The 13,919-nt window shown below is 42.0% G+C and overlaps 1 protein-coding gene across 1 annotated transcript in view; it reads right to left on the bottom strand.

The window, feature by feature from the left end:
- LOC141058880 (shootin-1-like) overlaps positions 1 to 13,919 on the bottom strand; it is a 53,604-nt gene that overhangs the window by 22,753 nt on the left and 16,932 nt on the right. The window contains exons 3-8 of the mRNA XM_073555086.1: positions 9,029 to 9,068; positions 8,404 to 8,498; positions 7,614 to 7,776; positions 5,907 to 6,004; positions 5,611 to 5,692; positions 3,802 to 3,896 (exon numbers count right to left, since the gene is read on the bottom strand). Of these exons, the coding sequence (XP_073411187.1) occupies positions 3,802 to 3,896; positions 5,611 to 5,692; positions 5,907 to 6,004; positions 7,614 to 7,776; positions 8,404 to 8,498; positions 9,029 to 9,068 (573 nt within the window). The remainder of the gene's footprint in view (positions 1 to 3,801; positions 3,897 to 5,610; positions 5,693 to 5,906; positions 6,005 to 7,613; positions 7,777 to 8,403; positions 8,499 to 9,028; positions 9,069 to 13,919) is intronic.

The raw sequence follows: 13,919 nt of genomic DNA, 5'->3' as shown, positions 1-13,919 counted from the left end.
TGTACATAGGGGCAGTATTATAGTAGTTATATTCTTGTACATAGGGGCAGTATTATAGTAGTTATATTCTTGCAGATAGGGGGCAGTATTATAGTAGTTATATTCTTGTACATAGGGGGCAGTATTATAGTAGTTATATTCTTGTACATAGGGGGCAGTATTATAGTAGTTATATTCTTGTACATAGGGGCAGTATTATAGTAGTTATATTCTTGCAGATAGGGACAGTATTATAGTAGTTATATTCTTGTACATAGGAGCAGTATTATAGTAGTTATATTCTTGTGCATAGGAGCAGTATTATAGTAGTTATATTCATGTACATAGGGGCAGTATTATAGTAGTTATATTCTTGTACATAGGGGCAGTATTATAGTAGTTATATTCTTGTACATAGGGGCAGTATTATAGTAGTTATATTCTTGTACATAGGGGCAGTATTATAGTAGTTATATTCTTGCAGATTGGGGTCAGTATTATAGTAGTTACATTCTTGTACATAGGGGGCAGTATTATAGTAGTTATATTCTTGTACATAGGGGCAGTATTATAGTAGTTATATTCTTGCAGATAGGGACAGTATTATAGTAGTTATATTCTTGTACATAGGAGCAGTATTATAGTAGTTATATTCTTGTACATAGGGGCAGTATTATAGTAGTTATATTCTTGTACATAGGAGCAGTATTATAGTAGTTATATTCATGTACATAGGGGCAGTATTATAGTAGTTATATTCTTGTACATAGGAGCAGTGTTATAGTAGTTATATTCATGTACATAGGGGCAGTATTATAGTAGTTATATTCTTGTACATAGGGGCAGTATTATAGTAGTTATATTCTTGTACATAGGGGCAGTATTATAGTAGTTATATTCTTGTACATAGGAGCAGTATTATAGTAGTTATATTCATGTACATAGGGGCAGTATTATAGTAGTTATATTCTTGTACATAGGGGCAGTATTATAGTAGTTATATTCTTGTACATAGGGGCAGTATTATAGTAGTTATATTCTTGTACATAGGGGCAGTATTATAGTAGTTATATTCTTGCAGATAGGGGTCAGTATTATAGTAGTTACATTCTTGTACATAGGGGGCAGTATTATAGTAGTTATATTCTTGTACATAGGGGCAGTATTATAGTAGTTATATTCTTGCAGATAGGGACAGTATTATAGTAGTTATATTCTTGTACATAGGAGCAGTATTATAGTAGTTATATTCTTGTACATAGGAGCAGTATTATAGTAGTTATATTCTTGTACATAGGGGCAGTATTATAGTAGTTATATTCTTGCAGATAGGGGGCAGTATTATAGTAGTTATATTCTTGTACATATGGGGCAGTATTATAGTAGTTATATTCTTGTACATAGGGGCAGTATTATAGTAGTTATATTCTTGTACATAGGGGCAGTATTATAGTAGTTATATTCTTGTACATAGGGGCAGTATTATAGTAGTTATATTCTTGCAGATAGGGACAGTATTATAGTAGTTATATTCTTGTACATAGGAGCAGTATTATAGTAGTTATATTCTTGTACATAGGAGCAGTATTATAGTAGTTATATTCTTGTACATAGGAGCAGTATTATAGTAATATTCTTGTACATAGGGGCAGTATTATAGTAGTTATATTCTTGTACATAGGGGGCAGTATTATAGTAGTTATATTCTTGTACATAGGGGCAGTATTATAGTAGTTATATTCTTGTACATAGGGGCAGTATTATAGTAGTTATATTCTTGTACATAGGGGGCAGTATTATAGTAGTTATATTCTTGTACATAGGGGCAGTATTATATTAGTTATATTCTTGTACATAGGAGCAGTGTTATAGTAGTTATATTCATGTACATAGGGGCAGTATTATAGTAGTTATATTCTTGTACATAGGGGCAGTATTATAGTAGTTATATTCTTGTACATAGGGGCAGTATTATAGTAGTTATATTCTTGTACATAGGGGCAGTATTATAGTAGTTATATTCTTGTACATAGGGGCAGTATTATAGTAGTTATATTCTTGTACATAGGGGCAGAATTATAGTAGTTTTATTCTTGTACATAGAGGCAGTATTATAGTAGTTATATTCTTGTACATAGGGGCAGTATTATAGTAGTTATATTCTTGTATATAGGGGCAGTATTATAGTAGTTTTATTCCTGTACATAGGGGCAGAATTATAGTAGTTTTATTCTTGTACATAGAGGCAGTATTATAGTAGTTATATTCTTGTACATAGGGGCAGTATTATAGTAGTTATATTCTTGTATATAGGGGCAGTATTATAGTAGTTATATTCTTGTACATAGAGGCAGTATTATAGTAGTTATATTCTTGTACATAGGGGCAGTATTATAGTAGTTATATTCTTGTATATAGGGGCAGTATTATAGTAGTTTTATTCCTGTACATAGGGGCAGAATTATAGTAGTTTTATTCTTGTACATAGAGGCAGTATTATCGTAGTTATATTCTTGTACATAGGGGCAGAATTATAGTAGTTTTATTCTTGTACATAGAGGCAGTATTATCGTAGTTATATTCTTGTATATAGGGGGCAGTATTATAGTAGTTATATTCTTGTATATAGGGGCAGTATTATAGTAGTTATATTCTTATACACAGAAAGCAGTATTATAGTAGTTATATTCTTGTACATAGGAGCAGTATTATAGTAGTTATATTCTTGTATATAGGGGCAGTATTATAGTAGTTATATTCTTCTACATAGGAGCAGTATTATAGTAGTTATATTCTTGTACATAGGGGCAGTATTATAGTAGTTATATTCTTGTACATAGGAGCAGTATTATAGTAGTTATATTCTTGTACATAGGGGCAGTATTATAGTAGTTATATTCTTGTACATAGGGGGCAGTATTATAGTAGTTATATTCTTGTACATAGGGGCAGTATTAGGTTTCTTTATGTACACAATGGTTCTTCGTCTGCTTTATTTACCTGTATTATGTCCTGGCATCCGTGTCCCCAAAATAAATATACCATTCCGATAATTATCCAGAAAGTGATGTTAGATTAGTCATTCGATCCTCCAAAGATACTCCAGATATTTCTGAAATCCTTGTTCTCCTGTGTCTCCTGTCTCGGCTTCTGACTCCAGTAGATCCTATACTAGTTTAGGACTTCACCTGTCCGCCTCCAAGAATTCCCTATTTTCCCTACTATTTCAGTAACCTGTTTTTCCCCTTTTTTCTCAGTTCATTACCATCTTAGTTTACACAACACATTTCTCCTCCAGATCTATGGAGGAATCCCACATTTCCTGCTGTTTCAGAAACCTATTCTTTAGCCTCGTGCTTTAGTTTTTCTGGGATCTGTTAAATTGACAAAGACACTGAACATACCGATATACTGTACGTTGCCCTAATAGTCCACATCAGAGATGTCACCTTCCTCTTGGATTAGGAAAAAACGTTCCACAATTTACCAAAAAGAGAAGAAGTCAATCAGATCCTGAAATAAGCAGAAACCAAGACGCCAACTCATCTGCGCCCACGAGGAGATGTGATTACGGTGCACAAAGTGACGGTTTTATAACTTCACAACCAACTTCAGTTCCTGACCCTAAATGGCTTCATGGCTCTACCTTACCCCTGAACATGTGCAAGGTCCCTGTTCATACCAGAAGTTTTGGGAGACTTCAAGGTCATGGGGAAGAGTTGGCAACTGTTCTGAGAACCCTGGAGGACTCCCGGGAGCCTCTTAAACTTTCCATGAGAATTTGCAAATATCTGTTAATCTGTGTCTACCACATCATCGTACCTTGCTGGCGTAAGATTCTGCCTCTTCTCTTAAGCTTTGCTCCAATTCGAGCTGATCTAGAACGCCAGCATATTCCCGGGTGACCGCAAGCGACACTGAACGAAAGATAAAGGATGCTGACTCGTAAAAGAAACTCCATTTCCGGCGAATGAAGAAACAAAAACTGACCTGCACCTTTTAACACCTTATGCTACATCAAAATGATAAAATTGGCAGTAGATTCACAAATTGGCCAATTCGCGTCTCCAGCGGCCACAACAAGGTGACCTTTCTTTAATGGGACCCTAACTTTTTTTTTAATCAGAGTTACCTCTCCTGGGCAAAAAAATCTTACACACGTATGGGGCAGGTAGTATCCATTAGTAATTTGATTGGAGCCGTTCTCGGCCAACTTGTGCACCCAGTTGTATAAGTATTGTCCATACAGCGGTAATCCAGTTTACATTACATATATCCAGTGTCTGCAGACATCTTACAGCACACAGTGGCTGCTGCACTCTTTGGCATGTATACAGTATGCTGCAGGCTTTTGGTTAATACATGTCAATTAAAAAAAATGTTTAGGGTCCTCTAGAAAAAAAAAAGGTTCGCTTTGTTGTGGCTGGTGAGCACACATGAATTGACCAAACCTAAATTTTGTAAATATAGTCTATATGGCAGTAATGCAGTTTATACCTCATGCATTCAGTGGTTGCAGACATCTTTGCGCACACGGCATGCCGTCACATTTGCAGCACATGGAGTGCGGGCGTTTGTCGCCAAGTTGGGTTATTTGTATTTGCCTTTTACGATATATTCAGCTGTGATTGTGCGACATGTATGGGTTGCTTTAAATGTTCTTGTTTTGCAGGTTGCGATGATCATGGCTGGTAGCCATGAATGGCTGCAGAAGTGATGGTCTGATAGAGTCTGGTCCTAACTTCTATGTGTGATGAGTGCACCCCGACACTGTCACAAGGGAGCTATAGAGGAAAAGATAATACGGCGGAGAGCACATATTATGGTTGTGCCCAACCCATTGGCGCTATCGTCATCTTTACCAACTCTTTCAAATGTTGCTCCAAAAATGTGCTCCTTTTTATTAGATCAAATTCCCTCCAACAATTCTCCATGTCTCCATGTCCCTTCCACACTTTTTGCGACACCTCTTGAATGTGCACTCCGACACCGAGACACCATCTGTGACTGTGAGGGTTACTAAATCTTTCAGAAGTGCAGTATTCCCTATTATTTTGGTAAGTATGGCTTTTGCTGGCCTAGGATGGGACTGTCCTCTATCTGGTGATCGTTGCACCATCATCACTGGCAGCAGAGAGGTGGCCACTAGTGATAAGCGAGTACACTGTTACTCAGGTTTTCCCGAGCATGCTCGGGTAATCTCCGAGTATTTTGGTGTGCCCGGAGATTTAGTTTGTGTTGACGCAGCTGAATGATTTGCGGCTACTAGACAGCCTGAATACATGAGGGGATTCCCTAACAAACTGGCAACCCTCACATGTATTCAGGCTGTCTAGCAGCCACAAATCATGCAGCTGCGTGGACACAAACCAAATCTCCAAGCACGCCCAAATGCTCGGAGGATACCCGAGCATGCTCGGGAAAACCCGAGCAACGAGTTTACTCGCTCATCATTAGTGGTCACATCTTCCCAACTCGATCCAGAAAATAACAAATCCTGTACAAATGCCATAAATGTCCCAATAACGTGAAAATGCAATGTCTATGGCCTCCATATGCAAACTATCCAGAACATCCGTGAGGATGGCCGGAGACTGCAAACATGGTCAGTAACGTTCTGGGACCACTCACCTCTGTTCAGCTTTAGAAACTTATTTTGGCTTTTTTCCAGTTTCGCACATATGGCTTCTTTTTCTCGCCTTTCATTTTCAAACTATGAAAAAAAAGTTGAAAACATAAAAACATTTGTATGTCCAAAATTGTGGACACTCTGTGACATGTCCGTCTATTCTGATTGATTCTTTAAAACTTTAAACTGCTGATTTTTTTTTTCCTTTCTTTTAGAGAACATGAAAATGAGGGAAAACATCAGTAATTGTGTCCACCCCGTCTCCGGCCATGAGTCATGAGCTCTGTCATTTTCTTACCTTCTCGCTTAGCCTGGTTGCCTGTATTCTTAGCTCTTGCAATTCAGATGCAATTTGTTCCTTTTCTTTGGACAATTTTTGGATATTTTCTTTCAACTCTAGAAAGACAAAAAAAAAAGCCACCACCTACATTGAGGGCATTTCGGTTTGCTGTCCAAGCAGGGAGCTTGTGGATTAATGCCTCAACACTCTGAGCTACTTATATAATCCCACAGCTTCCTGCCTGTAGTTGCCAGTTATAGATTAGACTTAGTCTGGTTAATTTCTCATTCCAAGCTATGATTCTATAAGATTATTTATGCCCATCCTTGACCTCAGCACTTGCTTTTGACTACACATTTGCCTTCTCATTCTCATCGTGTTTTTAACCTTCTGGTTTTGATCTGGCTTTTCTGACCATTTTCTGCCAGGTCATTACACCGGCCAGCAGCCACTTCGTGGTTGTAATCCAACGGCCTTTGCGTAAATCCAGAACCCTGCATAGAGGCTGAAGGCCAGGAATTTTCAAAGTCTACTAGATGGAGTGTCTAGTGTAAAGTCTATCTGTGGAAGCCCTTTTTTAGAGTTGCCAGCCTTCCTCAGACAGTACACCTCCACATATAGACCTATATGGCATGAAGGCTTAATCATTAATGTCTGTCCATCTCTGACTCTTCCGCTATATCCTCCAAAAGTGGATAAGTTGAGATAGATCAGCAGGATCTCAGCGTTTTATATCACACTTGGCTGACAGGCCGTGACAGTCTAAGGTGAGGAAACTCCTTATGGCAGCAGGAATATTTTTAATAATATTACGACTCGCCGAGCCCGTTGTTCCCAGCATTTAGAGTTGTCACCTTTCATTTGACAATGAGTGGATCGGTGGCCACACATTCCCGTGAGACTTTTCGGAATCCCATTTTTATGTGATTTTGGTGGTTCCAGCCACCAATCTGCAAGCATTTACCTATCTTGTGCTTATCAGATATCTTTATGTTGGGTATAACCCCTTATGGAGAACATTTTTTATTGTAAATTTTATCCTTTTTAGCCTATTTCAAATTTTTTATTTTTTTTATTGGCATGGTTGTACGAGGTCTCTTATAGAACGGAGAAATGATAATTTTTTTGAACTTTGGGCTACTTATAAATAACTTAAATAATTTATATCATTTTTTTTATTTTTTCACGATGGGGATCAAATGTTGTCACTTTTGGAATCCTTTTCTGCCAGAGCTCCAAAATTTTTATATCATGGATGAGGGTCATAGGAAATGGGTACGTCCTAGTGCAGCCAGACACATTCTTTTTCGGGGGGGGAATTAATCAAGATTGGAGTATATTCCTTCCATAATTTATGCCAATTTTGTGGCATAGTTTTAGTGAATCTATTAGACCAGTTCACTGTCCGATAAACTCTGCCCACTTTTTAAAAAAAATTAGTGCAAAAATTCCAAAATTGACAAAAAAAACTTTTTTATTTTTAGTGTAAAATTCTTAATAAATTTGCCTGTTAGTTTACCCTATTGCTAGGTTTAATAGACTGCCGAGGTCCTAATGGAGGTTAATATTTATGGAAAAGTGAACAAACTATAAAATGAGAAGCCAAACTCATCGACATTGACACCACTGATCTTACCCAGGGGCCTCAGGGACCAGAGATCCATCAGTCTTCACCCCAAGTCAATAGTTATGATGGACATAGTTGCACATTTGGCCATTCTTTACCTTCAATTATTTGCTGGTCCTCATAAGAAGAATTTGTGTTCACCTCTGTCATAGAGTGGTCACCGGTCTCGACAGACCTGACGTCTACCGGTTGCTCACTCAGAATTGGAAAAATACATCGATCGACCTCAATTGTGTTCAGGTTTTCATTCACTTCCTGGGCCTGAAATTCAAAGAGAACCTGATGGATGTTCTAGAATCTCGATGGCTGGCACTTTTTTTTGGTTGTGATTTCGAGCTTAGGTAGAAGAATATCAAAACCCACCATAAAGAAGAGTAGAGTGGACCCCTAGTTGTGATAATCAGCACGAACCCCAAAATCTAAAAATTTTTTTCATAGTTTCTATTGAATATTGTATTAATTAAATTTAATAATAAAGGGCTCCTATTTTAAAACCTTTATGTCTTGACCAGAGCAGAGAGTGGATAAAAAGAACATCTCTCTCTCTTTGGAGGATTTGTATTGTTTTCTATAACACAGACCACCCATTGATATAATGTACAGAGTGTAATACTTAATTTCTCCAGTAGTGGCACTGCAGAGAAACTAAACACTTGCTGCAAGATTTCACCACCGATCACAGCTGATCACTGAGTATCCCAGCAGATAGGCACTTTGTGATATTGTCAAAGGATCCTTCTAACAAGTAGAGATTATCTGAAAAGCTGGATCCCTCCACAACCACTAGCCATAAACATGAAGGCTACAGATTAATTTTCTTTTTTCTGTCTTCTCCGATTTCTTTGATAATTTTTCTCAATTTTTTTTTCTTGTTCTTCAATTATTGACCTGAGTTGTAAGTTCCTCGGCATGCTTCTCACTCCTCAGCTCAGTCTCATACTCAGCTTCCAGTATTGACAATTCTTCCAGAAGCTTCTCCGATACTGCGGAAACATGTGTGATCATAATAATAATGTTCTGACAAGATAGAAGATAATAACAATAATAATGAAAATAATAAATCATCTGACCAGTATTAGGAACCAAGCCCATAGCTTTGTTAGACAAAAAAGGTCTAAGAAGCAGTATCCCAGGTCCACCATTATCACCCCAGCCAACGTGCCTGTGACATCATTATGGTGGTCCCAAAACCCAAGAACTATCTCACAGTCATTGAAGTCCCCACCAGTCGATGACCCATTCCAAGGGAAAAAAAACCCACGCAATTGCAGGAGCATGGCACACCACGCAACATGCCACCATCAGAAGTATGGTATCCTAGGTCAATATCATTATCCAGGTGCCATCCATGACATCACCCGACTCTGACTGGTCATTCACACCTCTTCCTGGGCCACACAGAAGATGCATGGGGTTTCCTATGGGATATTTGGTTGGATGGAGGGATAGATGGATGGATGTGAAACTGCCAATAACAAAATGCTGATAAACTCTTAGGTTGGTCTACACCTACAGTCAGCAAATTCTTCGAGCTGTCTCCTACTGTCTTCATCCTGTGAAAGATGAAAAAGCAGAATAAGACACTACTGCTGCGGATGATCAGCATATACGTAATAACATTACTGAAGGGAAAAAATGATTAAAAAATTAACAAAAAATTCAGATTATGGACCACATCACTGTGATGGCACCAGGTCTTCTAAGATAACGTTATCACTGCATTGGGATATTAAACCTCCTAAAATCCCCCTCTCCTACTATATCTGATGTCTTCAGCCCACTCTTGGTAACCCTGCCCCCACTCTGATGTCACCAGGTCTAAAATATCATCTCCCAGGCTGATGTCACAGGCTCTGTGTAGGTAACCATTTCATCTGATGTCACCAGTCCTCACAGACAACCGAGTCTGCTCATACTGATGCTACCAGTTCCATGCAGATAACACCCACGTGCTCCGATGTCACTAATTCTAGCAGATAACTCCGCATCCTCATAATGAAGACACCAGATTTATGTAGGTAAATCAACCCCTATATCTTGATGTCATTAGCCTGCTCAACATAACCCTTCTCCTTAATCTGAGGTCATCAGTCCTCCTATATTTTGCCACCTCCTCTAACTGAGGTTATCAGCCCTCCTATATAATGCCACCTCCTCATACTGAGGTCATCAGCCCTGATATACATTATATATATACATACACCTCCTCATACTGAGGTTATCAGCCCTCCTATACAATGCCACCTCCTCCTACTGAGGTCATCAGCCCTCCTATATAATGCCACCTCCTCATACTGAGGTCATCAGCCCTGATATATAATGTCACCTCCTCCTACTGAGGTCATCAGCCCTCCTATATAATGTCACCTCCTCATACTGAGGTCATCATCCCTCCTATATAATGTCACCTCCTCATACTGAGGTCATCAGCCCTCCTATATAATGTCACCTCCTCCTACTGAGGTCATCAGCTCTCCTATATAATGCCACCTCCTCCTACTGAGGTCATCAGCCCTGATATATAATGTCACCTCCTCCTACTGAGGTCATCATCCCTCCTATATAATGTCACCTCCTCATACTGAGGTCATCATCCCTCCTATATAATGCCACCTCCTCATACTGAGGTCATCAGCCCTCCTATATAATGCCACCTCCTCATACTGAGGTCATCAGCCCTGATATATAATGTCACCTCCTCCTACTGAGGTCATCATCCCTCCTATATAATGTCACCTCCTCATACTGAGGTCATCATCCCTCCTATATAATGCCACCTCCTCATACTGAGGTCATCAGCCCTCCTATATAATGTCACCTCCTCCTACTGAGGTCATCAGCCCTCCTATATAATGTCACCTCCTCATACTGAGGTCATCATCCCTTCTATATAATACCACCTCCTCATACTGAGGTCATCATCCCTTCTATATAATACCACCTCCTCATACTGAGGTCATCAGCTCTCCTATATAATGCCACCTCCTCCTACTGAGGTCATCAACCCATCTATATAATGTCACCTCATACTGAGGTCATTAGCCCTCCTATATAATGCCACTTCCTCCTACTGAGGTTATCAGCCTTCCTATATAATGCCACCTCCTCCTACTGAGGTTATCAGCCTTCCTATATAATGCCACCTCCTCCTAATAAGGTTGTGGTGCCCTGCGTCTTTACCGCCACAAAAGGGTTTAATATGTAATGTTTTGCATGTGTTTTGTAAGCAGTGGGAGTTATGCTTTCTCTGCTAGAGACCACAACATACACACACACAATTTACCTCACTCCCTTACTTGTCTGAAGCTTAGAGCTTTGCAGACATGCCCTAACTGGGAGGGGGAGCAGTTGAGAGTTGTTGTTTTCAGTGAAGAAGGAGAAGAACGATCCTGGCAGCAATGATGACATGTGGTCCCTCAGGAGTAAAGCTAAGACAAATCAGGGAGTCAGCCCCTAGGCCATCCATGCTTTCAGAGCAGGGTGGTAAGCTGAGAGACTGCGTGAGTTTATACAACCAACAGCGCAGTGTTTTCCCCGGTATTACAGTAGCAAACTAGGATCAGTGAGGATTGTGCAAGAAGGAACGTGAGCTTCACACAGGATCCAAGCCGCAAGTTGCCAGAAGAGGAAAACACAGTAAGTAGTGGCTATACTAGAAGTTCCAAACGCTGGGAAGCCTTGGTCCCTGAAAGGCATTAGAATAGCAGGAAGCTTACACTGAGTCACAGCAGAGAGAAGGAGGATAACTCCCATTCTCCAGAGCAGACTGTAACCTGGTGAGAGTTGTAATATCGCCTCTGAACTGCACCTGAACTACAGTAAACGATAAAGTGACTTTTCTTGTCTCCTACTTTATTACTCCATGCCTTATACTTCCATCACAATCTCTGGGGGTCTGCCCTGGTCGGAGAGGGTTAAACATCTGCCCTGCCATCACCATCAACTCTCCCAGGGATCATCTGCAGTGCCGGCTATACTACAGTCAAACACTCCAACTGGCGTCATGAATCACTACATAAACTTTATCCCCATCCAATTCTACCCCTTTTACATGACCGTCTGGGGCCACGGACCGGGTCACAGCCACTGTGACACATCCCTTTAAGACGACCAGCTCGGTACCGAGTATGCCATGGCCTCTGGGGCGCGTTAAGGTCATCAGCCCTCCTGTATAATGCCACCTCCTCCTACTGAGGTCATCAGCCCTCCTGTATAATGCCACCTCCTCCTACTGAGGTTATCAGCCTTCCTATATAATGCCACCTCCTCCTACTGAGGTTATCAGCCCTCCTATACAATGTCACCTCATACTGAGGTCATCAGCCCTCCCATATAATGCCACCTCCTCCTACTGAGGTCATCATCGTGTGGTACCGGCAGGTACGCGGGATGCAGTGACGAGACGCGAGACTTTATGCTTTTGGTGATAACTTTTTAGAAGCATAGATCAGGTGACTAGTTTAAGCAACCAAGCAGGTAACAGGGATTATAAAACAATAAATTCTACACACTGGCGCTCACCTAAGAAAACTACTGCAATAGCTGCTAGTGAAGGGATTGTCCTCGCAGGGACTCAACACAAGCAAACACGGATATATATGAACACGACTACCCCGGCAACGGCCGGTCACTATAGGGCCGCGGTATGGCTGAATACGGGTCCTTAGCTATATAATGTCACTTATCCGTCCTGACGTCTTCGGCGTCCTGGGTGATGGTTCTTCAGCGTAGCAGCCGCTGTGCCAAGCTGCTGAAGGACTGGCGAAGTCTTTGAGTGTTCCGACGCTCAGGCGAAGCAGGGGCACAACAGGCCCCGGAAGAGTTCTTGGACAGATGGACCACCATCCCCGGACGGGGGTAAGCGGTCACGAAGCTGGGTGGCGATTGACAAGCCACCGGCGCAGCCAGCGGCTGTAACAGGGAGTCCGCAGCGGGCGACGGCCCGACTCTTGCCACGGACTGGAGCGGGGAACTAGTGGCTGCCGTCTGCAGTGAACTGGCCGCAGCCAGGGTCGGGAGCAGGGCGGCTGCTGGCAGCGAGGGCTAGGCCGCAGCCGCGGGCTGGAGTGAGGCAGCAACGGTCGCGGGTGACCGCGGGCAGGCCGCAGCCGAGGGCTGGAGTGTGGTGGCAACAGCCCCAGGTGTACGCGGCTGTCCACGAGCAGGCCGCGGGTTGAAGCGGAGCAGTGGTTCTCTGACGGCCGGGCTGCTGTACGTCGCTCTGGCTCTCACACACTCCCACGGTCTCCTGCTCCTTTGTCCCCATTCTGCTGACTCACTGTGACTGACGCTCTCCTCCCCTTTTATATCGGCTCCTCCCCAGCCCCTCTGTCAGTCTCAATGGTCTGGCTCTGAACTTTGTCCCCCGGAAACAACCTGCCCCGGAACCTAAATGACCGCCCCCTTGGTTCCAGCCCGGACACTCGACGAGGGCCCCTTCTCCCACAATTGCACCTTCCTCTGTTCCTCTGTAAGGGGATCCTAGTCGTGAAGACACCAGTTGCATTATGTGAATAGTGTTGTGCCATGTGATATTTTCCGGAGTGATATATTATTACATAGTGTGTAGCAGTTTTATAAGGACGGTATAGTGTAAGATAAGTAATGTAATGCTTAGTCCTTGTGTACCGAATAAGACACAGGTCATGAAATTAGGCTGAGATTTGGTGTACAAGATAGGGAGTGTAAGGCATGGTATAGGATGATGATAATTGACTGTAAAATAGTGTTTTGTAGGGAATGTCTGCACAGCAACAGACAGAATGGTAAGTGAGAATTAATGGTTGGGACTAGCCCACAGTGGGAGAGTTTAGTGCTAAGTGCCAGGGAAAGCAGACTACTTCCTGACAGTCAGATCTGAGATAGAGTAACAAGTGTTCAATGCTGTAAGAGGGTAAACTGATTATGTGGCACCCCAGAGTCCGGTTGCCACTGTGTTAATGCCTCCCTCTAAAGGGTGATGTCATGCCTAGAGGCAGGAGGGGGTCCCTATGCCAGGTAACACAGAGTACATGACAATTCCTGCTGCAGGCCAGAAAGGGGAGCTTCCTTATAAATTCTGTCCAGCAGGTGGGGTTAGTGAGTCAGTAAGAAGTCAGCTGAGAGAGTAAACGAGAGAGTTGTCATGGAAACAGGAGCAGTTGGAGCTCATGACAATACAATTGGAGTTGGTCTGTGGAGAGGGAAGGGACAGGAGCAGAGACAAGGGCTCTGGGGAACTAAAATTGTGTATAGCTGACCCCAGAGCGAAGCGCTGATAAAAAAGGGATGCCAGAGTCCTTGGCTGGGCAGGAGCTGTACGCCCTGACAGCCGAATCTGGAGTGCAGGGGACTGCAAGTTCCTTGGCCACACTGAACACCTGAAGGCATGGCAGCAGACTGAGACCGGGGCTGACAGTGAGCAG

Source organism: Dendrobates tinctorius, unplaced genomic scaffold (genome assembly GCF_039654945.1).
Source record: "Dendrobates tinctorius isolate UK_male_01 unplaced genomic scaffold, ASM3965494v1 ptg000216l, whole genome shotgun sequence".
Lineage (NCBI taxonomy): Eukaryota > Metazoa > Chordata > Amphibia > Anura > Dendrobatidae > Dendrobates > Dendrobates tinctorius.
Note: the sequence above shows the minus strand (reverse complement) of the source record. Positions and strands in the feature narration are given on the sequence as shown.